Source organism: Nerophis ophidion, linkage group LG03 (genome assembly GCF_033978795.1).
Source record: "Nerophis ophidion isolate RoL-2023_Sa linkage group LG03, RoL_Noph_v1.0, whole genome shotgun sequence".
In the NCBI taxonomy this organism is placed as follows: Eukaryota; Metazoa; Chordata; class Actinopteri; order Syngnathiformes; family Syngnathidae; genus Nerophis; species Nerophis ophidion.
The window spans coordinates 24,260,239-24,283,667 of record NC_084613.1 but is presented as its reverse complement, the minus strand read 5'-3'; the positions used below and the strand labels follow the sequence as shown (position 1 = coordinate 24,283,667).

The following is a 23,429-nucleotide window of genomic DNA, read 5'->3' as shown; positions in this document are numbered from 1 at the left end:
CAGTGTGCAGACCTCATTGGAAATAATCTGTACACACCCCTGAACTAATTCCAATTTTAACTGGCTCTTTAGTCAGGAAAAAACACAGCATAAAACAATTGGTAGATATACATTTTAATGAAAAAATACAAGTAAATGACAAATGTTGAGAACTTTGGTCATCCACAATTATATAGTTATTTGACTAGATTGTACTTGCTAGGAGGGGGTGGGGTTACGTTCTCTTTTACACCTACTGTAGTGCAAACAATCTAAGGTGAAAAACCCCTGTCACATTTTGCATTAAGACTGATCCATGAAATGCTTTGAGGTATTGGGGAGAGACACACACGGGACAGTCACAAATGTACATTATTCTAGTCTTCCATAGTTTGAGCAAAAAATGTAAAAAAACAAACAAACATAATATAGCATATAAATCAGGGAAGATGCTTTTGCTGAAGTTCAAATTGGACACAGGGGTTGGGGATTCTCCAGTGAATTGCTTGAGTATAAGATTATGTAAAAAACTAACTAATTTCTGTCTAAACTTCATGTTTGCGATGTGGTGTCTGCTGATAGATGGATAGATACATCATTTGCGTGCATAAAGACTCCATCCACAATAACAGTGTCCAGGTTCACATGTTAAAGTTATAATCAAACAAAAATGGTAAAAAACAAAAACAAAACAAAAAACCTACAACAATGACACTTTGTGCTTTGCAACATGAGAGTATACGGAGGTTAATTTGTGTACTTACTACAAAAGCTTTGTTGACACTGAAATTATGCAACAATTTGAATTTTGTGAACACAATTTAATTAGATTTTCATTTAATATTTTTTTTATTTCAATTTATCAGTTTACCAGTCTCGAGTTTAAAAGCAACACATATTTGTGCACTGAATTCTCTTAAACATAATTTTTAAAACACACAAACCTTGCTCACGAATTCAATCAAATTATGCTGACAACTTCATGACATAAACATCTGTGTGTTTGAAAATTAAGTTTGTTAAAATAACGTGTTTTAAAATATAGTGTATAAAATTCACTGTTAAAAAGTTTGTTGCAAAAATATTTGTTGAGTCAAAACTCAAGACCTACTTCCGCTGAATAAAGGTATGAAAGTTATGACATAAACATTTTTTTTAATGAAATTCTCATAATTTGATGTAAAAAAAATAAGTTCACAAAATTCAGATGCAAAAAATTCAGTTGCATAAACTGTCAAAAAATGCTTTCATGACAATGTAACAAATTAACTCCCATAAGAATAGGAACAATTCGCTTCTATGCGGAATTAAAAAATGTCACATGTGTCTTCATAACAACAAGTTAAGTCTGAGAAAGTCCTGCAATCATTTTTGGGTACACAAAGTCAACAAAAAAGAGAAACAAAAGATGTTGAACAAGATGAAATAATGTTTAGTCCATTTAAATGTGAGTATTTTCAGGCAATGTCCACGCGTACACAGATATTAACAAATATTTTCTCCGTCATGTGCATGCCAAAGCAGCAGGTGGTGTAGTTGAATGGAAACACAGCAATAATATCCGAGGAAAAGAAGAGTACAGGAGGACTGACAATCCTGAAAATAACCAATGTTCAATTTAAAAACAGGTGCCGTGGAACCTTAGATGTCAAACGCCCCAAAATTGCACAATTTGGAGAACAAGGAATGTCCCTCAAAAATCCACCGTAACTCTTAATCCAGACCATACCAAAAAGATGAAGATGATACAACATAGTACCAGGTCTGCCTGCCAGTCCTAGAAATCAACCATCAAAGGTGAGTTATCATTCCTTTCAGTTGTAACACACATTGGTCAACTTAGCTTCTTTTTACACTTGAGTGAACAGTTGTTGATGTATTTGTAACCTTGTGAGACAATGTTAAAAAGTGAGACATTTATGTCTAACATATTTTGACTCGCATGCTGTTCAAAAATGCCTTACTATGACTTAAACACTTTGTGTACAGTTAATTATGGTTTTATGTTGGCCACATTTTATTTAAGTACAGTGAAACCTTGATTTACAAACCCCTCTATTTGCAAACTTTTCGATTGTGCCGAATATGCAAACAAGTTTATGTACAAACGCTTAATTAATTTTGTGTCCTGCCTGCAGGCAAAAAGCAGGGTGCAGGATTTTTGTGAGGGCATCACTTGCTGCATAGTACATTACTAGTTACCGTATTTTTCGGACTATAAGTCGCAGTCTTCTCCACGGTCCAGCGGGGGGTGAGACCCGGCCAAACAAAAAAAAACAAACAAAACAAAAAAAACAATTTTTTTTTTTTTTTATAGTTTGGCCGGTAAAAAAAAAGACAGAATCGCTCTGGTGTTAAAAAAAAGACTATTTGCAAAGAGTACATTATTGGCATTCACTAGTATGGAAAATTCAACAAAGCAGGCATTTTTTAATTATGATGAGACCAGAGATGGCAAAACAGACTCATTTTACAGTGGAGAAGACACTACCTGTTGTTCAGCGGCGCTTCTTCACGCACACACGCACCACCCTCCCTGTCTGCTTTTTCTCATCAGATCCTCCTTCAATGTTAAAGGGGAACTTCACTTTTTTTTATCTTGCCTATCGTTTCCAATCGTTATGAAAGACATGATGACAGATGTATTTTTTATGAATTCTAACTCGTAAATACAGTCAATGGGATGTCCTCTATTCTGCCCATAAATCTCTCAAAAAAACATCCAAAAACTGCCAATACTTCATTTACATTTTATGACTTGAATATTAACCAAATATTTGCGATATTGTTATTATAAGTCCTACACAGACAAACTATTTATAGCGGCGCTGTGATCAGCGGGAGCTAACACGTGGTGGTGGCTGCACTGACATCAGTGGCTGCGGTGAACTGCTTTTAAGCATCAAAGCTCCAAAGTTTAATCCAAATCATAAATAATGCCTCTTACCTGGATAGTAGAAGCATGAGGACAAAATCTGACAAGTTGGTACACTTTGGCATCCAATTTAAATCCAGAATTGGTAAGAAAGACACGAAAAAAGGCTTCGTTTCACCCCATTTTTCTTAGCGAAGATTGACTCATTCTTTATATAAATGGGAATATATGAACTTCATAGCAATCAACATGCTAATGACAACAGACATTGTACAGAGAGTTATGTTTTATTATGTTTGTTGGCAGTGAAAAAAACCCCATTTGTTCTTCCCTTACACAAATATTGTAAACTGTAGACAAAATCAAATAAAAGGGCAGTTTCCTTTTAATGTAAGTGGATTTTACTTTTTGAAATGTTGATTATTGTAGCAATATGGTTGTATAAAGTTAAGGATTTTTGTGATTTCTGATCGTTTGTGAGGGCTTCAAAGGGTCTTCTGTGGATGTGCGCTTATTGGCAGAGCAGCGGTATGTTGTTGTTGGTTTGGCTTGTTAATAAAGAGTTAATGCATCACCCCCTTATTAAGTTTTTTTTGATATACAATACTGCATAGCACTTTATATAGTGTTCAAACCGTAGCTAAAAAATTGACTTTTATCAAGGATGGAACCCATTATTTATATTCACAATGTTTCTTATGAAGAAATTTGCTTCACTATACAAACCTTTCTACTAGCGAACCCTGTCAAAAAAACAATTAACTTTGTAAATCGAAGTTCCACTGTACATTGTTTCACTTTGGTAGATGCACCTATTTAGAAATTTTTTTTTTTTGCTAGTTTGTTTTTCTGAATTTTTTTATTTAAGTGAAGATAAATGCTTCGAATTTGACGGCGGTAATGTGAAATAATGGAAAATATTTTCAATAGGTGTGTTCGTGTGGACAAGGTTTGCCTTCGTTTGGTGAAGATATTGACCTCTGTGAAGGCACACATACCCAGATAAAATTGGTGAGCCACTTCAAAGATGTCCCACTATCGCCCACAGTCCGTGTCAGCCCAGGCAGACCCGGCAGACGACAGAGGGAGGCAGGACGTGTTCACAGGCAGGATTTGAAAGCGTAGAGGAAGACGCAGAAGCAGGCTCACCTTCAGCCCATCACCTGGATGGTCCGACTGCAGGCAGCATCAGAAGTGCTGCTGGCTCGTTAACTCTGAGTAAACAAGTCCCTCCGCTGAGATGGCGTCGCCGAGTCCCACTGTCCGAAGCGGCAGCTTGCAGACCAGCACCGGCGTCAGGTGGAAGGTGACGTTTCCCCGACGCCACACCGCCACAGGGGCCGCAGGGTCGAGTGACAGCGACTCCCGGGGCTCCGAGTGTGAACTGTAAAAATGGAGCGGAGCCTTCAGCTCCACCTTGCTGACGTCCACCGCTTGCACGCCGCACGCCTGACTGCTGGCCACCCTAGCCCCTGCCATCACCGCCGACGCCTGGTTGCCCCAGTAGCCGTCCACCGTAGCCAGCACGTGGTAGGCTAGGGTGTGGAAGTGGACGCGGGTCAGGTCGGCCTCTGATGAGGGGTCGCTGCGGCCGTGGCGCTCCAGAATCCATAGGAGGATGTCGCTGACCTGGCCCACGTCGGGGACGCCCTTCCAGGTGCTGAAGTGAGCGTGTGGCCCGCCACCGGCCTGCGACAGGAACAGCAGTTCCTGTTCGTTCAGCCCGATGGAGCTGACAATGGGCATGAACTGCTAACAGGAAGACACGACCACGTCATGAAAGACATCATCACCAAGGATCAGTTCGGTCAGCAGCAAAGACTGAAATATTACGGTAAACCTCTGCATATTTCCGCTTTGTGCTTAACATTGTCGATAATTTTTTTAATGAATTCTAACTTAAGTAGAAAGTGGTTTGATGGCGCTCTCTGTAGGGCAAAAAAAAAAACAATTAATCCAGCAGAGGGCGCTGTCACATAAGTCCATTCATTTAACATTTTCCAGCAGGAAAATGCTGGAGTTGGGGGGGCGGGGTTTGGTGGTAGCAGGGTGTATATTGTAGCGTCCCCGAAGAGTTAGTGCTGCAAGGGGTTCTGGGTATTTGTTCTGCTGTGTTTATATTGTGTTACAGTGCAGATTTTCTTCCGAAATGTGTTTGTCATTTTTGTTTGGTATGGGTTCACAGTGTGGCGCATATTTGTAACAGTGTTAAAGTTGTTTATACGGCCACCCTCAGTGTGACCTGTATGGCTGTTGATCAAGTATGCCTTGCATTCACATATGTGTGTGTAAAAGCCGCATATATTATGTGACTGGGCCGGCACATTGTTTGTATGGAGGAAAAGCGGACATGACAGGTTTTAGAGAACGTTAAAGGCAGGGCCTTTAAGGCATGCCCGCAATATTGTTGTCCGGGCGGAAATCGGGAGAAATTCGGGACAATGGTTGCCCCGGGAGATTTTCGGGAGGAGCACTGAAATTCTGGAGTCCATCCATCCATTTTGTGCCGCTTGGGAGTCTCCCAGGAATATCGGAGAGTGTTGGCTAGTATGGTGGGTGGCACTGGGAGGAAAGTAATTGAAGTGACTTGCCCAAGGACACAACTGAAGTGACTAGAATGGCGAAGCTGGAATTGAACCAGGAACCCTCAAGTGGATGGCCGCTCTACCCGCTGAGCAACTCCGCCCCATATCAATTAAATATTTAAATAATTACCAACTTTTGGCTCTGATTTAAATCCTTTGCAAACAGTAACACAAATGACAAAAACATTTTTTTAATAAAAAGTATCTAAATACACTAATATCGACCATATAATGTTACTATTGTTTCTGTCGATATTTGTATTGTTCTGCTCACCTCTGTTTACATTCAAGCTAACTTGCGGTAAGCACACCCTCCTACAGTGTGTAGTGTAGCAGGTTCAGCAATTCCTCATCTTCTGGTGATGATACTTTTAAGAAATCTTACTTATTTTTCGGACCACAGGGCGCACCGGAATATAAGACGCACTGCCGATGAGCGGATCTAATCAAGAGCACACCTGATCATAACGCGCTTTAAAAGTCTTTTAAGGTCTTGTAAATAATGTTGACAGGTGACTAGTATGTCTTGCTGTAAAGTATGCACCGAGAGTACTTGCTTTCCCAATAAATATATACTTGTCTATTTTATTGTGTGTTTAGAGAGCTAACAACTGCCGAAGACAAATTCCTTGTATATGCAAGTATACTTGGCCAAATAAACCTGATTCTGATTTATGATTTTTTTTTTCTTACATTTAAAACCGTTCCTTGTGGTCTACATAACATGTAATGGTGGTTCTTTGGTCAAAGTCTTGAATAGATTATGTTTTACAGACCATCTTCAAGCCGCTTTCTGACCGTCTTTTCTTATTATGGCTCTACTTCGTTAGAACTGTATGCTACCTTGTATTAAAAATGGCAACAACGGAGGATGAATGCCCCACAACAAGAAGATAGCAAAAAAGAAGGAGCTTATTGACTGTCGGCTACACTGGCAGACGCGCATATTTTTTCGGAACTTATGCAGAACCCAAATACACATCAGCAGTTACCAATAGGTAAGAAAAGTTGTTTTTTCATAATATTGCGAAACAAAATGCCACATAATAAGTCACCTAGTAGGTGCCATTTTGGGGTCCTTTTACACACACCCACCATAAAAATACCCGTATGTTAAAGCACAGTATGTCTGACTACGGTAGCCATAATAACCCGACAATCCACCACTTTATAGTTTACCAAAGGAGTACCAAAACAATGTGACAGATTTTTGAGCGCCGTGTGTAATTTTCTAAAACATCAAAGTTTTGTGCTTGCTTGCTCGTATTATTTTGCAGCCCACACGTTTCTCTTTTGTGTGACTGCCATCTACTGGTAACCCTTATCAATGCACCATGTACCAATTAAAAAAGCTTCGAGGTCCGTCAGCACAACCAGAATTAATAGGTACATTAGGCGCAAAGGGTTATAGTGCACTGTCGATTTTGGAGAAAATCAAAGGATTTTAAGTGCGCCTTCCAGTCCGAAAAATACAATATATTTTTTTGCCACCATGAAGGGTTAGGATGACGGAATTAGAAGTAGTTTTACACTTTGGAGGGATATTAGCAGCTAGCAAGAAAGTTACAGTGATTTGAGGTAGTGGTCGTTCGCTTGTCTCTGTGAAATTTGGGGGACACAGCGAGAATTTGTGAACATGCATTATCACGATATAACCATTGTATTAAAAACTATCGTATATAAATTAGATTGTCTATAACGCGCAACCCTGTGGAAGACTGTGTCCAACATGTACCTCCTGCATGATGCTGTTCATGTAGTCTTTGTCCGTCATGCTGGCCAGCTCCAAATGAATGGGAATGTCTTTACGAATGTCTGATATGGCTGCCACTGCCTGCCAAGAGGAGACACAGTAAACCTGCCAGTTCCCTTGGTTAATGTGAAGGTAACATGTAACATGTGACATGTAACATGTGACGGACCTCTTTGAGACGCTCCTCCCACATCTGCCTGCCCTGACCCTCCATCATGTGGAGCCCGGACAGGACCACCAAATCAGGCTGGAACTCTTCCAGGCTCGTCACGAACGTCTCCAGCGAGCTCATCTCGCCGTTGGACACGTCGTGCGAGAAGATGAAGCGGTTAGCTTGAGGCGCCCGAGTTGAACCCCACTGCTCACCTGAAAAGGAGAAAGAATATGATGAGGAAGGATGACAGGATGAGGAGCGTTGCTTTCAACATGTAACCTGTGCTACTTACCTGCTTTGTATTCCAGGATAAGATGATATTCATCCGTCTCCTGGAGCGAACCCGGTGGAACAACAATCTGCTCATCCAGCATCTCGTGAAGTTTGGGTCCAACTGGTCCACATAACAAAACCTGTAGTGTTAAAAACAAGAACAATAAAAGTTATTAATTTTTGAGAACAGAAATAAAGACACTCAAAACAATCCATAAAGATAAAAACAACAAAGGCACTCTCTTTATCATGTAAGAACTCATAAGAAGGCGCACAATTGAGACACGCCTTACAGGCTTTCCCGCAGCGCTTTGTTGTTAATGCGGCCGCCTTAACAACAAAGAGTCAGCGCCTAAACTAATGTCTTAACAAGCTGCTATGCCTCGTACTGCCTAAGTCAGTACGTCTCTGCAACACCCAGCATTGTCCCACCCACAGAACCATCTGATTGGTTACACGCAGAGCAGTAACAGCCAATCAGCAATGCGTATTCAGATCGCATATAACAACCAATCAGCAGTGCGTATTCAGAGCGCATGGTGTCAGTGCTCCTGCGGTGTGGTGAGCAGAAAGGTGTTTAGCAGGTAAGCCCGGGCAGCGGACTCCCCCAAATTATAATAAACACCTCCCTAGTCAACTATTGGTAACATCACTATGAGCCAGTTGAGGTTCTAGAAACATAAGCGACAGCTTAGCTCACTCGCAGTCCTTGAGATGAAAGATGAAAGTGTATGAAGGCTAATTAGCTTTTAGCGTAACGTTAGCTCACTGTGCGGTGTGTGTGCGTGCGTGTGTGTTATGGACAGCAAAGCCCTGTCTGTCTGAAAGAAAGACAGGCAGTATTGACCTACAGTTAACAACTAAGTTATTTCACTTTACCTTTTTCCTGAGCTGATTGAGCTGTGTTGAAGCAGCAAAAACAACATTATGTTAAATGAAGAGATTCCTAAAGCTGTCTCTGATAGTTTATATAATAACGTAACTGCATCATAAAGCTTACATGAACTCCATGGTGTTCAGGGATGAATAGACTCTCCTATTGCTATTGTACTATTTTTCAGCTATAGTTACATTAATCATTAGTAATGTAGCAGCCTAGTTTTGAATGGCATGGTTCCCTCTATCACATGTTGATACAAATACAACATTTACATAATAAAAATCAACTACAGGCGTCCCAAATGCTGTAATAAATTAAGCAAGATAAGTTGAGCATATGTCAGCATGTGGCCCCACTTTTAACTCTTTTTTTTTAAACGCTTATTAATTTGACTTAGTAAGTCATTATGTTGTGATTACTTTGACTTAGTAAGTCATTATTTTGACTTAGTAAATTACTAAGTCAAAATATTGTCATTGAGAGTAGAGAGCAGGGCTCTGTCTGACACACTGGGTCCAAGCCTGCAACACAAAGTCATTACTGCAGTTTTGAGGGTGATTTATTTCCCTTTGAGTAAAAAACAATACATTACATGCAGATGGGTTTGCAGGACTATATGGACCGGACTATGATGGAAAAAGAAAGCCTGTTGCGGTCAACAGAAGTAACGGCACCCTACCTCACTCTCTCTATACAAGACAAAAGGATTCACAGGTAAGTGCAAGTGTATATAAATGTGTGTGTGTGTGTGTGTGTGTGTGTGTGTGTGTGTGTGTGTGTGTGCCTGCGTGCGTGGCATGAGCGTGTGTGTCAACTGAAATCACATGGACAAAGATAAGACCTTCTGGAGGAAAGTTCTGTGGTCAGAAGAAATAAAATTGAGCTGTTTGGCCGCAACACCCAGCAATATGTTCGGAGGAGAAAAAGTGAGGCCTTTAATCCCAGGAACACCATGCCCACCATTAATCATGGTGGCGGTAGTATTATGCTCTGGGCCTGTTTTGCTGCAAATTGAAGTGGAGCTTTAAATGGGACAATGAAAAAGGAGGATTACCTCCAATTTCTTCAGGACAACCTAAAATCCTCAGCCCGGAGGTTGGGTCTTGGGCGCAGCTGGGTGTTCCGACAGGACAAGAACCCCAAACACACGTCAAAAATGGTAAAGGAATGGCTAAAACACGCTAGTATTAAGGTTTTAGAATGGCCTTCCCAAAGTCCTGACTTAAACGTGGGGACAATGCTGAAGAAAAAAGTCCATGTCAGAAACCCAAAAAATTTAGCTGAACTGCACCAATTTTGTCCAGAGGAGTGGTCAAAAATTCCACCAGAAGCTCGCCAGAAGCTTGTGGATGGCTACCAAAAGCGCCTTATTGCAGTGAAACTTGCCAAGGGATATGTAACCAAATATTAACATTGCTGTATGTCTTTTTACCCAGCGGATTTGGTCACATTTTTAGTTTTTTGTCACCAACAAGTATGTGCTCCAATCACTCTATCACAAAAAAATAAAGAGTTGTGGAAAGTATTGGAAACTCAAGACAGCCATGATATTATGTTATTTAAAAGGGTATGTCAACTTTTGATCGCGACTGTACATACATATGTACAGTCGCAAGATATATATATAAATACATATATATATACAGTATATAGATGCATATATATGTTCACTGTATATATGTATATATATATATATTATTAGTGATTCCCAAAGCCCCAAAAAAGTCTGCGGGCTATAGAGCATTTTCCGTTCGGGATCCAGTACTCTGGAATGCCCTCCCGGTAACAGTTCGAGATGCCACCTCAGTAGAAGCATTTAAGTCTCACCTTAAAACTAATTTGTATACTCTAGCCTTTAAATAGACTCCCTTTTTAGACCAGTTGATCTGCCGTTTCTTTTCTTTTTCTCCTATGTCCCACTCTCCCTTGTGGAGGGGGTCCGGTCCGATCCGGTGGCCATGTACTGCTTGCCTGTTTATCGGCTGGGGACATCTCTGCGCTGCTGATCCGCCTCCGCTTGGGATGGTTTCCTGCTGGCTCCGCTGTGAACGGGACTTTCGCTGCTGTGTTGGATCCGCTTTGGACTGGACTCTCGCGGCTGTGTTGGATCCATTATGGATTGAACTTTCACAGTATCATGTTAGACCCGCTCGACATCCATTGCTTTCGTCCTCTCCAAGGTTCTCATAGTCATCATTTTCACCGACGTCCCACTGGGTGTGAGTTTTCCTTGCCCTTATGTGGGCCTACCGAGGATGTCGTAGTGGTTTGTGTTGTGGTTTGTGCAGCCCTTTGAGACACTAGTGATTTAGGGCTATATAAGTAAACATTGATTGATTGATTGACTGATTATATATATATATATATATATATATATATATATATATATATATATATATATATATATATGTATAAGAAATGTCTAAAATTTAGTATTTGTAGTATTTTAATTATTAAAATATTTCCCATCATAATAAAAATGGTCAGTAAATACACGCATTAGTCATGATAAAATAAATCCAATTCCAAAAGTTAATCTAAATTTCAGTTTAATCAATGGATGATTTAATAAAGGGACACACTTTTGTTTAATTAATTAATTTTAATTAACTGTTTGACTGATTAAAGTTTATTCAAATTTGACACAGAAACTAAACTATATGAAGAACCAAAATGTAATTTCCATAAAAGCACAGTGTTAGTGCTAGCGCTGATGGCAATGTCCCCAGCTAAACAAAAATGTGTTATAGTTTTCTACTAAAAAAAACTGCCACGTGTTTCTTACCATGAGGTCAGGATAGGTTGCAAGTTTCTGCCCGATGAGGGCGGCGTTCCCTCCTACATACAGCTGGAGGACGGACAGAATCAAAGGGTGAGAAGAATTCCAAGTAGAAGGACGTTAAGGTGGTGTTACCTTGGCAGTGGGATATTCGGCAGCTGCTCTGGCAATCCTCTGGAACGCCACCTTGTCGCTGAAGAAACGCTCAGCGGCCGCCCCGCGCTCCATATAATGGATGAAAGCTTCCTTCAGGTCCTCTTTCGAGTGCAGGACTTCATGATCCAGGCCGTTGCCGGGGTCCACCGCCAGCGCCTGCAGCAGACCCACACCCGACACCACCACGTCCACGCAGGCGTTGACACTGGACGAGGGAGGGGGAAACACTCGTGAGTCTTACAATTTGGAGTTCCAAGTTTCTCAAAAGTAGTGTTGTAACTATATGAACATTTCATATCACGTTTATCATTATTATTGTGGTATTGTTAACTTTTTAATAGCTAAAATAAAGATACAATGTCAAAGATACAATGTTTTATATGTGTTATTTTTATATGAATTGTTATATTTTATTATTTTTAAATAGTTATTATTAATATTGTATATTTATTAAATGTTTTTAACTATTAGGTTATAACTGTAGTACTTTAAGATTTATTGAGATGAAAAAAGCGTAACAAATAGAATCCATTTTTATGTGGTATTTCTGGCGGGTGTTGTGGCGTCCAACTCTGTTCAGCGGTCCTTGAACGCATTGTGAAAACACCTTTGTCTCGTTTACTTGTGAGTACAGGCTGATCATTCACAGCTTGTGGGTTTATTGTGCACAATCAAATATCTTAGTTGCTCAAACAGCAATGTGGTTATACAACTCTAGACCGAGGCATGACGTTAATGTCTCTTGTTTTCTTGTTAACATTTACGTGAACCAGCTAGTGCGAGTCAGCCCGAGAGGTCATCGAAGTGCAGTTATCAATGACGGTTTTTCAATCATTTTAATTTAAAACAGTAATATTAAAGTTAAAGTTAAAGTTCCAACGATTGTCACACAGAGACTAGGTGTGGTGAAATTGGTCCTCTGCATTTGATCCATCGCCTTGCTCACCCCTTGGGAGGTGAGGCGTCTGGAGTTTTACCGCAGTAAGTATTAAAACCGTTTTTTCATTAAATCCCTAATCAGAAACAATCTGGTTTCAGCTCAGTGAGCATCTAAAGCCTTAAAGTGTGGTTACCTTATTAGATGACAAAACACACAAATATTGAGTCATTCTTCCAAACACTCTAATCACACAACAGACTCCCTTGATTGCCTGCCCGTAAGCGCCAGAAAAGAGGAACGTTGCGTGCGTAGAGAAAGACACATGGTACGTTCACACAGAGTCGACCTGTGTGTAGAGGAAGAGAAAGACACATCGCGAGCGAGTCTGTGTGGGCGTAAAAGGAGTCACCACGCGCTTAAAATGAGCTCACATGCGCACACAGTGTGTGGTTTTTACGCAGAATCATTTTGGCACCGTTTTGACGCCATATATATGTAGTTTGTAGTTTACTTCAGTTTTAATTAATGTACTTAAAATAGAAGAAAGCTTTTTTTGTGCACTTGCTCAGTTACTCACGCACAAAATGTCATGCTAAAGGGGAAATGTATTTTTTTTCGGGAATTTTGCCTATCATTCATAATCCTTATATGAAACAAGCAAACATGTTTTTGCGTTTTTGTGCATTCTAGATAGTAAATACATGCAAGTACAAGTCTGCTTACAACTGAGCCTACGGCTGAGGGATATGGCTCAAAACTGTATCAAGATAAACGTTTTCTATATTGATCAATATCGATAATTATATTTAATGACTTATTTAAGTTCTCCCATAGGAACAAGCTCAGACACATCCCTCGTCCTAAGAAATGCTGACCAAGCGTCTTCGTCACGCCACATTGGACGGATGAGAGAAGTGAAGGCATGGACACACCAGTCAATATCCTTCAACTCACCCGACGGCCACTCGGCTCCACTGCCGCACGGGCAACGTGATCAGCGAGTCCCAGGCGTCAGAAATGACCCGCTCCACGTGCCGCTGGCTCTGCTGGGACGATTGGAAGCCGGGCAGGCTGATGTACTGGAGAAGCTGCTCGGGCAACACCGGGCCGCCGTGGTAGAGGTATCCGACCGCCAGCGCCAGGAGGGCCGCAACTGAGGCCTTCCTCCACATGATGCACTGCGGACACAAACCCATTGAAATAAATCAAGATAGTTCATAGTACTAAAGTGCTCCTGCTAAACCCTGCACATTCAGCATTTTCTTTCCAAAAGAAAGGACACAACACAAGCTCAAAATGCAAAAATGGTGATTGATCACTTAAATGTTTAGCAAATCGATATGTGGAGTAAAATTATTGGATGGTTTGAGCAATGAACTGTAGGAATGTTGTTGCCGACTGGGCTTCCTCGCACTTCCCGTGCCCCAAGGCGAATTATCTCCACTGCCCTGGTTCTACCACCGACAGTTGACACTGTCACTAACCGATCGGTCCCGGAAGACCCAATCAGTCCATGCATGCGCGAAGAATACGTCACTACCTGGACTCGCAATATTTCTGACTGAGCTTTTGCAACGTCAGGCCCTGTGATATTTGAAGGTTTTATTAATGTTTTGTGTAAAAAGACAGACTTACATAGTAGTTGTAGGAGCCATTTTAGGCATCCTTATTTTTGTGTTGGCATTACTTTCTTTTTAGGGAGGACTCAGGTGTGGGAGTACAAACTGTTCTTACCACAACAGCAGACAACAGCACACAACAGCAGACAACAACGGCAGACAACAACGGCAGACAACGGCACACAACAGCAGACAATGGCACACAACAGCAGACAACAACGGCAGACAACAGCAGACAACAACACACAGCAACAGGCAGGAAAGACAGGAGAACATATGGCACCATGTCACTACAATAATCCATGGTATGTTTCATTCACCCTGCAAGTTAATTAATAAATATGCATTAACTGGATTTCTGACTGGACTTCACTTCAATGCAATGTTTGCTGCTGTGTAGGATCACTCCCTCAAACCTGTTGAGTAGTGTCAATAAATTTGAACATTTAAAGGTGAAGATTGCCACTACAGTAGTAAAAGAGAACAAGAGTATAAAAATGAACAAAGGATGGATTTAAAATATCGCCACCATTTTAATCACTTTCACTCTTTCATCATTGCAATAAATTATGCACAGGGGTGCCGCTGACTCCCATCGAGTAACTTGTTTTTTAAATGTTGATTTTTTTAAATGGTCTGATTTACCGTAAATACCAGATTATAAACTGCGATATTTATCCCATGTTTTAAACCCTTAGGCTTAAAAAACGGTGCGGCTAATTTACAGATTTTTGTTTACTGACGGCCGTAATTCAATAGTTTTGAAAAAACAAACAAGCAAACACAATGATGTGTGCTATTGTTTGTGCAATGGCACTATCTTTTGGATGAGTTTGCCCACTGCAGGTTCTACGGTGTCCCTCAATTTAGTCCTTTCAACTGTGAGCCGTTCAGTCTTTTAGCCATCCATAGCGTTTTTACCCGTATGGATTCTCCATTCATCATTGCAAGCCACGTTTATAAGCTTTATAATATACCATAAACTGTTAATACTTGCTATACCGTCCCAAGTGTGATGTCTGTTGGAGTGTTTTCATGTAATGAAGCTAGCGCCAATAGCATTAACTACTGTGGTAACACGTTTCCGAGTGTCTGTGTTAGTATTATTAACTTGCAAAGGCAATTTTTTTTGTATCGTTTCAGTTCCACAAATTCCTCAGTAAATTCACCAACATGTCACCGTGGAGTTATTGAGTCTGTTTAGCTGATTGGAGAGCTAGCATCTGCAGCTAGTGGGTCCATGACGATGACTTCGATTTTGTTCGACCAGCCGTTATACTGCCGTGTTACAGACACCGTTTGGACATTAAGGTATGTAAATAAACATTTACAAAATATCTATGTTTAAATAATTTATTTCACAACGTGTATATTCGCGGCTAATAGTCCAGTGCAGCTATTATATTAAAGTAAAAAAAAAAAAAATCCCTCAAATTTGGTGGGTGTGGTTTATGTATCGGTGTGCTCTTTAGTCCGGAAAATACTGTAAATCTATATCTTTCTTTTCATTTCTATTTTAAAAAAAAAAGCCACGTCAACTGTCCGTCCAGGACTTTCCATGAAGAATGACATAAAGACCATTGGAATTCAAATTGTGATAAAAATGACTCAGACCTAAGGTGTAGCAGTCTTAAAGACTGAAGATGTAATATTCTTAGGGTTGTCAACATTATTGAGTTAACTCATGCGATTAATCACAAAAAATGATCGCAATAATCATGAACACACTTATTTACTCATGCAATTTATCTTGACTGTACAAGCTCTTTTACTTTAACCGCTATCTGGTCAGCGATCAGATCAATACATACGTCAGTACAAAAATGAGTGAGTACATTCTCACTGGCAAATCCATCCCTCCATCCATCCATTTACTACCGCTTGTCCATTTTGGGATCACAGGGGGCGCTGGAGCCTATGTAGCTGCATTTGGGCTGAAGGCAAATTACACCCTTGACAAGTCGCCACCTCATCACAGGGCCTCATTGGCAAATGTCACTCCAAAAAACCACTTCAAAGAACTTTATATAAAAACGTTTTGTGCAAATAAATGACACACATTCAAGTGAAATGTTTAAAAACATTCCTGAATGACATTTTGACAATGAAATTGCATTTTTGTACAAATATTGGGCTTTTCTAAAGCAGATTTAATTTATGCAAGCAATGATTAATCATGTTTAATCCAGAGTCAAAAACACGATAAACTCATTCAAACTGTTCAATAAATTAGTTGATCAATATACACAGAAATATTTTTTTAAATGTTATCTCTTTAAAACACGCTGTAAAGAAATGCTTATCCTCTGAAAGTATATTATTTTAATTGCCATGTAATGGCAGATGGAAGATGCACTTTTTAATCAAGATAAAACTAAGAAATTAATTAAAATATTTTATATACTAATAAATGAATATCACACTAGTGTTCGGAAATGGATAATCAACTTAAACATTTCAGATAAAAGAGACATATCATGGAATGATATTTGGAAAAATGCCAATAAGCACTTTAGAAGCATCAAAAATAAGCTTGAGTCAATTTAAAATCTTGAATAAATTGCATTTTACATATTTTCAGCTGTTTAAAATTGGTGCGGTAGATAGGAAGTTATGTATGAAGTGTCGGGCAGTTGATGGAACTCTTGTTCATTTATTGTGTAAATGTCGGACGATAAAACTGTTATGGTTGAAAACAACAAAAGAAGCAATCACATTCCTAAATCTAAACATCCCGATGATACTGCAAACTAGTATTCTTGGTGATCTGCATCAATTTAGTCACATGTTATCAAAGAGTAAACATGCATTTCTTTCAATATGCATAATAACAAAAACAGTAATATTAAAAAAAAAATGGATAGATGTTGATAGTCTAACTCCTACTGACTGGTATACACAAGCTATGGAGAGGATATCAGTAGAAAAAAAAATACATTTAGTTTACATAATAATGAATCATATATTGCAATATAGGATCCATTATTTAAATGTGTTTTAACTATTAAATTAACCTAAAATATGACTTACTTTATATTTGTAGAAAATATTGGACACAATGTGTTGTCAGGCTTATGAGATGAGATGAGTAAGTCACTGTGACATTGTTATTTTTTTTATTTTATTTTTTTTATAAATGGCTGTGATGATCATGTAAATGAGGGATTTGTAAATGCCACTATGTTGGAATTCTTATTAATATTGATACTGTTGTTGATATTATTCATTTATGTTTGACTATTTTTGGATTGTTTTGTGTCATGTTTGTGTGTCCTCAATTGCTCTGTTGATTGCTATTCTGAACGTTTGGTTTTGTAACTGGAATTGTATTATGTATTATTTTGTTGGATTGATTAATAAAACAATAATACAAATAAAACAAAAACACGATTAATCTCTTTTTTTTTTAAATAACAATTTGACAACCCTAATTATTGTAAATTATTACAGAGCAACTGTTTTTAGGACCAAGTGTTTAACAAAGACAAAAGTACCTTTCCATTCCACATAGTTTTAATTTTTTTTTTCAGTTTCAGTTTATTTCGAACATGCATATGATACAATGTAATGCATCACACAATTCCAGTTGTTTCATTACAGCACGTCCAAAAAGGAGTAGGAAGAAGCTGAGCTTATTTAATCCTACCCCTTTTCATTGGATAGCAATTGTATTGAAGACCATGCAGAGGTTGGTCCTGCAACAACTCCGCCCTACAGTCAAGCCCCACCTGGACCCATTCCAATTAGACTACCAGCCCCGACTGGGAGTGGAGGACGTAGTCATCTACCTGCTGAACCAAGCCCACACCCACCTGGAAAAGCCTGCGAGCAGTGTGAGGGTCATGTTTTTTGACTTATCCAGTGCTTTCAATACTATACGGTCTGGGCTACTGGGTGTGAAGTTGGAGAAGATACAGGTGGAGGCCCCCTTGGTGTCCTGGGTTGTAGATTACCTGACTGACAGACCACAGTACGTTCGACTGCAGGACTGTGTCTGACAGGCTGGTCAGCAACACCGGGGCCCCGCAGGGCACAGTCCTCTCCCCCTTCCTCTTCACCATTTACACCACCGATTTCCACTATCAGTCAGAGACCTGCCACCTTCTGAAGTTTTCTGATGACTCTGCGATAGTGGGGTGTATTGAGGATGGTGATGACGAGGAATACAGGACACTGGTGGAGGACTTTGTCACATAGTGTGGAAAGAACCACCTCCAGCTTAATGTGACCAAGACCAAGGAGCTGGTTGTGGACCTGGGAAGGAGGAGTACTACTTCAGCGGCCCCTGTTTCCATTAGGGGGGTCGATGTGGACATGGTAGAGGATTATAAATATCTCGGTGTACACATGGACAACAAGCTGAATGGGTCAAAACACGCTGAGGCCCTCTACAAGAAGGGACAGAGCCGCCTCTACTTCCTCAGAAGGCTAGGATCCTTCAACGTCTGTACAAATATGTTGAAGATGTTCTACGAGTCGGTGGTGGCGGGCGCCTTCTTGTACGCCGTGGCTTGCTGGGGCAGTGGGCTAAGAGTGAGGGACACAAACAGACTGGACAAATTGGTAGAAAAGGCCAGTAACGTGGTGGGAGTGGAGCTGGACTCTCTGGCGGTGGTGTCAGAGAGGAGAAGTCTAGCAAAACTCCTAGCCATTATGGACAACACCTCCCACCCACTACACTCGGACCTTGCGGAGAGAATGAACACGTTCAGTGCAAGGCTCAGACTCCTTAAATGCAACACGGAACGACACAGGAGGTCCTTCATACCAACAGCCACCAGACTGTATAATGTATATGTTACTTGACTGCACTTAAATGTAGAATATATTTATACTATTCATATATTATATACATATATGTTATATATTATTTATTATCATTATTGTCTATTGTGAGCGAACTGTTGTGCTGAATTTCCCCCAGGGATCAATAAAGTATTTTCTATTCTATTCTATTCTATCCAATCTCCTTGTTGTCTTTAACAGAAAAGTGAACAAATGGAGAAAAAAAAATAATAATATACCATAGTAAACATACGAATATTAATACATAAATAATCTTTGTCTCAATAAAAAAAAGAGGAAAAAAAAGATTCAAGATGTTTGTCAGAATTCTTGTTCTGTATACTTTGTGAACACTTGTAGTTTGAACAGTCTCTAAAACTGAGTCATATTGGTGCTTTGTTTGATATCTTTGGTTAATCCGTTCCATAATTTATTTCCACATACAGATATACTAAAGGTTTTAAGTGTTGTACGAGCATACAAATGTTTTAAATTAGATTTTCCTCTTAGGTTATATTCCTCCTCTTTTGTTGAGAATAATTGTTGTACAGTCTTGGGTAGCAGGTCACAGTTTGCTTTGTACATAATTTTAGGCTTGTGGAAATTTCTGTTTTTGGAATTTGTAGCATTTTTAATTCATGCATGCTGATATTTCCGCATGATTTATAAGATTCATGAGACGGGGCGGTATAGCTCAGTTGGTAGAGTGGCCGTGCCAGCACCTTGAGGGTTCCAGGTTTGATTCCCGCTTCCGCCATCCTAGTCCCTGCTGTCATTTCCTTGGGCAAGACACTTTCCAGTGCCACCCACACGGGTTTATATACCCATCCAGCCATTTTCTACTGCTTATCCCTTTCGGGGTCAGGGGGGTGTTGGAGCCTATCTCAGCTACAATCGGGCAGAAGGTGGGTACACCCTGGACAAGTCGCCACCTCATTGCAGGGCCAGCACAGATGGACAGATAATATTCACACTCACATTCACACACTGGGGCCAATTTAGTGTTGCCAATCAACTTATCACCGGTGTATGTTTTTGGAGGTGGGAGGAAGCCAGAGTACCTGGAGGGAATCCACGCAGTCGCGGGGAAAACATGCAAACTCCACACATTAAGACAGTAGTTTTCAACCTTTTTTCTGTGATGTACCCCCTGTGAACATTGTTTTTAATTCAAGCTCCCCCTAATCAGAGCAAAGCATTTTTGTTTGAAAAAAAGAGATAAAAAGTAAAATATAACACTATGTCATCAGTTTCTGATTTATTAAAATATATAACAGTGCAAAATATTGCTCATATGTAGTGGTCTTTCTTGAACTATTTGGAAAAATTAGATATAAAAATAACTAAAAACTTGTTGAAAAATACACAAGGGAATCAATTATGAATAAAGATTTCTACACATAGAAGTAATCATCAACTTAAAGTGCTCTCTTTGGGGATTGCAATAGAGATCCATCTGGATTCATGAACTTACTTCTAAACATTTCTTCACAAAAAATGAAATTTTAAACATCAATATTTATGGAACATGTCCACAAAAAATCTAGCAGTCAACACTGAACATTGCATTGTTGCATTTCTTTTCACAGTTCATGAATATACATTCATATTTTGTTGAAGTATTATTCAATAAGTATATTTATAAAGGATTTTTGAATTGTTGCTATTTTTAGAATATTTAAAAAAAAATCTCATACTAAAGTTTCACCTCCGTGAATTTTAAACAAGGAATCACCGTGTGTTTGTGTGGCTAAAGGCTAAAGCTTACCAACTCCATCTTTCTACTTTGACTTCTCCAATAATGATTGAACAAATTGCAAAAGATTCAGCAACACAGATCTCCAAAATACTGTGTAATTATGCCGTTAAAGCAGACAACTTTTAGCTGTGTGTGTACGCAGCGCTCATATTCATAACAGCCCGTGACGTCACGCGTACACGCCATCATTACGCGACGTTTTCAACAAGAAACCCTCGGGAAATTTAAAATTGTAATTTAGTAAACTAAAAAGGCCGTATTGGCATGTGTTGCAATGTTAATATTTCATCATTGATATATAAACTATCAGACTGCGTGGTGGGTAGTAGTGGGTTTCAGTAGGCCTTTAAGATCGAACCCAGGACGTTCGTATTGTGAGGTTGACACACTTGATTGATTGATTGATTGATTGAGACTTTTATTAGTAGATTGCAGAGTACAGTACATATTCCGTACAATTGACCACTAAATGGTAACCCCCGATAAAGGTTTTCAACTTGTTTAAGTCAGGGTCAACGTTAATCAATTCATGGTGAATTCACTAAACCCCCTTCCACTGTGCTGCCAAAGACATGCACATGGGGATAGGTTGATTGGCAACACTAAATTGTCCCTAGTGTGTGAATGTGAGTGTGAATGTTGTCTGTCTATCTGTGTTGGCCCTGCGATGAGGTGGCGACTTGTCCAGGGCACCCCCCGCCTTCCGCCCGATTGTAGCTGTGATAGGCGCCAGCGCCCCCCGCCACCCCAAAAGGGAATAAGCGGTAGAAATTGGATGGATGGTTTCTCCATGTAAAAGCTCTATATAAATATAATTCACCAAAAATAAATCACATTTCTCTCTTGCATTTGCGTGTTTGTTTCGGTACGTTTGTCCCTGTCGGCCACCATAGAAAAGGGATGAATCATGTATTATTTATTTCCTTTCCAGCATGTCCTGTTTACAACTTTTGAGCGGAACGCCACCTCAGTAATTCCCCTCAGTTTTGTGCCTGTTTGGTAAAATATTAAACTTAAACATGCTTACTAGCTGGTCATAAATCAGCATTACAGAACTGTAACGTGTCCGGCTAGCGGTAGCAGTTAGCAGCCGGTGTCTCTCAAATCAAGTGAGCCTCGTTCTAATCTGACGGAAAGATAAGTAGCTTTATGTCACTCGGAGGAGCGACTAATCGAATTAAGAGACACATTCGTCCAATTATTTCCCTCAATGTTACCTCTCGTTGTCCAATAAGTTTAGTGCTGTTACTTTGTAAGCGGAGGAGCTACAACGCTGGGTGTTCGCTAGTCTATGTATGCAGGACGTACCAGCCGTGGGCGAGCAGGTTCCAAACTTTGTCGCTAAGAAAGTATTTGTCGTCTCCCGGAGGACCACATGAAGAGCGTTAAAGCTGCTGGAGGATGGAGACGGCGGCGAAGGTCGTAGTCTACGAAGGAAGGCGGTGAACACCAACGCCGACACAGTCAGCTCGAAGACAGCCACATTTCCGCATCCCGTCCCGCACATGCGCAGACGAGCAGCTTCGCTTTCGAAAGCGAAGCAACATGAAACCCTTCCATCCATTTTCTTACCGCTTGTCCCTTTTTTGGGGGGTGCCCTGGACAAGTCGCCACCTCATCACAGGGCCACCACAGATGGACAGACAATATTCAAACTCACATTCACACACTCGGGCCAATTTACATGAAACCATTTTTAAAATAATAAATGCTTACGCCATTGATTCCCGTTCTTGATTAATGAAAACATTCTTGGCAAATGCTTTCGCTCTCGTCCGTCTTGCGCCGGTCCAAGAATTTCACCTCTAGCGGCACAATACAAATAAATACACACACATTTGAATTTTTGTTTAACTCATCGGTTGTGACAATTAAAATAAAATAGTAATTGAAGAGTATCAGTACTCTTCAACTGGTGACCCGCACATACTTGCCAATTAACCTTGAGACCTCAGAATTAGGGAGATATCCGAAAGGCCCGCTGGGAAACACACACACACACACACACACACACACACACACACACACACACACACACACACACGCACACACACGCACACACACACACACACACACACACACACACACATTTATAAATATATATATATATATATATATATATATACATATATATATATATATATATATATATATATGTATATGTGTATATATATATATATATATATATATATATGTATATGTGTATATATATATATATATATATATATATATATATATATATATATATATATATATATATATATATATAAATATATATATATATTAGGACTGGGCAACGATTACAAATTTTAATCGAAGTTAATCGCACTTTTTCTCTGATTAATCGCGATTAACTGCATTGTATACGCAAAGCCCAATAATGAATTCAAAAGTAGTGTGTAGTGCACCTTTATTGGAATATTCTCCCACATGAACAAAAGCGCCAAAACATTTGTTGTGCAAACACAATTCAAATCAGTACTTGTTAAACAGTAGCAGTTAAATAGTATATTTTATGAAAATCAACTCAAAAATGTCAATACAAACATTTAAGCTTATTTCCACTGCCAGGGTATTTAAGTTATCCTGTTTATTATGGAAAATAAATATAATCTACATACAAATCTCTGAGCCACAATCATAACATCTGAACAGGCAATTTCTGAGGTAACAGCAGGAACATTTTTTTATCAGGGATCTTATGTTTAAAAAACCTATATTATAGGTAGTGGGCTGTTTTAGGGAATTTTTGATTAAATTATCCGTAGTAGCAATATTAATAATGCTGTGTTTATTATGCGTAGTGCACTTAAAATAATTATGACCATATCTAGGAATTGATATGCTGGGAATTTTCCGATTGTTTGCTTGGTGCTTTGATAAACTGAACGCATCATATACATGGTACTATATTGTGATGTTATGAGCCAGGGAAAAAAAGAACTACCCTAC

At 39.6% G+C, this 23,429-nt stretch overlaps 1 protein-coding gene across 2 annotated transcripts; it reads right to left on the bottom strand.

Moving 5' to 3' along the window:
- Positions 1 to 98: 98 nt before the first annotated feature.
- On the bottom strand, positions 99 to 21,996 carry adpgk (ADP-dependent glucokinase). Of its 2 annotated transcripts, none has more exons than XM_061894634.1 (8): positions 21,786 to 21,996; positions 13,269 to 13,492; positions 11,414 to 11,639; positions 11,285 to 11,347; positions 7,639 to 7,759; positions 7,362 to 7,558; positions 7,175 to 7,273; positions 99 to 4,606 (listed from the first exon to the last, which is right to left on the bottom strand). In XM_061894634.1, exons 2-8 carry the CDS (start codon positions 13,484 to 13,486, stop codon positions 4,043 to 4,045), a joined length of 1,488 nt encoding a protein of 495 aa, XP_061750618.1. In that variant the 5' UTR covers positions 13,487 to 13,492; positions 21,786 to 21,996; the 3' UTR covers positions 99 to 4,042. The 2 variants fall into 2 exon arrangements, with proteins under 2 accessions (XP_061750618.1, XP_061750619.1); XM_061894635.1 differs by having other exon boundaries at positions 99 to 4,603.
- Between the last annotated feature and the right edge of the window lie 1,433 nt (positions 21,997 to 23,429).

Coding starts and splice junctions, on each gene's coding strand:
- adpgk (XM_061894634.1), bottom strand. CDS start 13,486: ATGTGGAGGAAGGCCTCAGTTGCGGCCCTCCTGGCGCTGGCGGTCGGA. Junction 7,274..7,361: donor GGGAGGAGCGTCTCAAAGAG/GTCCGTCACATG, acceptor TCCTCTTGGCAG/GCAGTGGCAGCCATATCAGA. Junction 4,607..7,174: donor TGAACAGCATCATGCAGGAG/GTACATGTTGGA, acceptor TCTTCCTGTTAG/CAGTTCATGCCCATTGTCAG.